The sequence below is a fragment of the Penaeus monodon genome, chromosome 21 (assembly GCF_015228065.2).
Source record: "Penaeus monodon isolate SGIC_2016 chromosome 21, NSTDA_Pmon_1, whole genome shotgun sequence".
NCBI classification, from domain to species: domain Eukaryota; kingdom Metazoa; phylum Arthropoda; class Malacostraca; order Decapoda; family Penaeidae; genus Penaeus; species Penaeus monodon.
In genome coordinates, this window is record NC_051406.1 from 42,169,883 (window position 1) to 42,171,150 (window position 1,268).

Below are 1,268 nucleotides of genomic sequence, written 5' to 3' on the forward strand. Positions count from 1 at the left end.
CGTGCATACATGACTACATGTATGCATAGCTTCTATATACTCATATATCTTTACCAAAAAGCGCTATACGCACAGCCAGGAGCAAGAGCATCTGCTTGAGTCTCCATCGTGTGGAGGGCGAGGTCGAGTGAACCGAGACCAGGGCGGAGGGCAGCGCAGCGTACGGAAGAACAGAATCTCGGAAGGCCTGCAGCACATCACGCCTCACGTCTAGACTCTGTTACCAAAGGTGAACTGTAACTGGATTTTGTATTAGAGAAGGGACAGGAATTTCTTCTATGTGTGTAGTGTGATTCCTGTCTAACAGGTACAGGAGATGCAAAGCCTTTATGAAGTATCGTGTATTGAGTTTTTGCGACAAAGGTAAACAAATGTGTGGATCAGAATGAAAAAAAATTATGTGCATGTATAAGTGCATAATGGAAGAATTTAGAGCTCAAGAGATGTAGCCGACGTGTTTCGTATTTCCAATAAAGACATGGTCGAATACATTTCTTGAGATATGCATTGCCATGCGCTAGTGATACTGTTTTCGAGGACGCACAGTGAAAGGAGCGAGGAGAGCCTGCAGCAGGGGCAGCGTCGTGGCGTAGAGGGAGGACCACGCCGTCAGCAGCGCCGCCACGCGGTCCCCGTCCCTCGGGCTGGCCACTCGCACCGCCACCAGCCGCGTCCCCGTCGGTACCACCTGATGGCGCCACGTCCCCGTCAGGCTAGCTCCTCCGCCGCTCATCACCAGGGCCGTAAGCTGTGTCGACGTAAGCGGTCTTTACGTTAGAAGATTTGAAAGTAGGGCTCAGATGAACTTGGCTTACACCTTGTTTTGTCTTGGGGTGGCTGCTGTGGTGCACATATCAGAGAATTTCTTCCGTTATTAGAGACGTAAAGAAATGTGTAGTGAAATGCTGAGTGGAACCCATGAAGTTTATCACCGCTCTGTGCGTACAATATTACTGTATAAATATGCGTTGAAGTCAAAATAAACGATACTTTTATTTTCAATATACGGCTTTCATCTACTCATTGGAATTCAATTCTGAGGTCATTTCTAAATTTCCCATTGTTCCATTATAATGAAAATTTAAGTAAATAAACATATCTAAGAGACTTTTTTTTACTTTCAGTATTCTCTCTGTCAGATTCCTATACTGTACAATTTATTTTTTCTTTCCATAATTTTTACTGATGTGCCGCATACGATAATAATTGGGATGCATACCCTGCGTAATAGAGACTCGATAATAAATCGCACTCTCAAGGCTTATGTC

General features: G+C 44.9%; 1 protein-coding gene across 1 annotated transcript in view; it reads right to left on the reverse strand.

The window, feature by feature from the left end:
- The window catches only part of LOC119586511, a gene marked incomplete in the record, with an annotated part of 6,864 nt that overhangs the window by 4,027 nt on the left and 1,569 nt on the right, over positions 1–1,268 (reverse strand). The window contains 2 exon segments of the mRNA XM_037935252.1: positions 74–217; positions 545–748. Of these exon segments, the coding sequence (XP_037791180.1) occupies positions 74–217; positions 545–748 (348 nt within the window).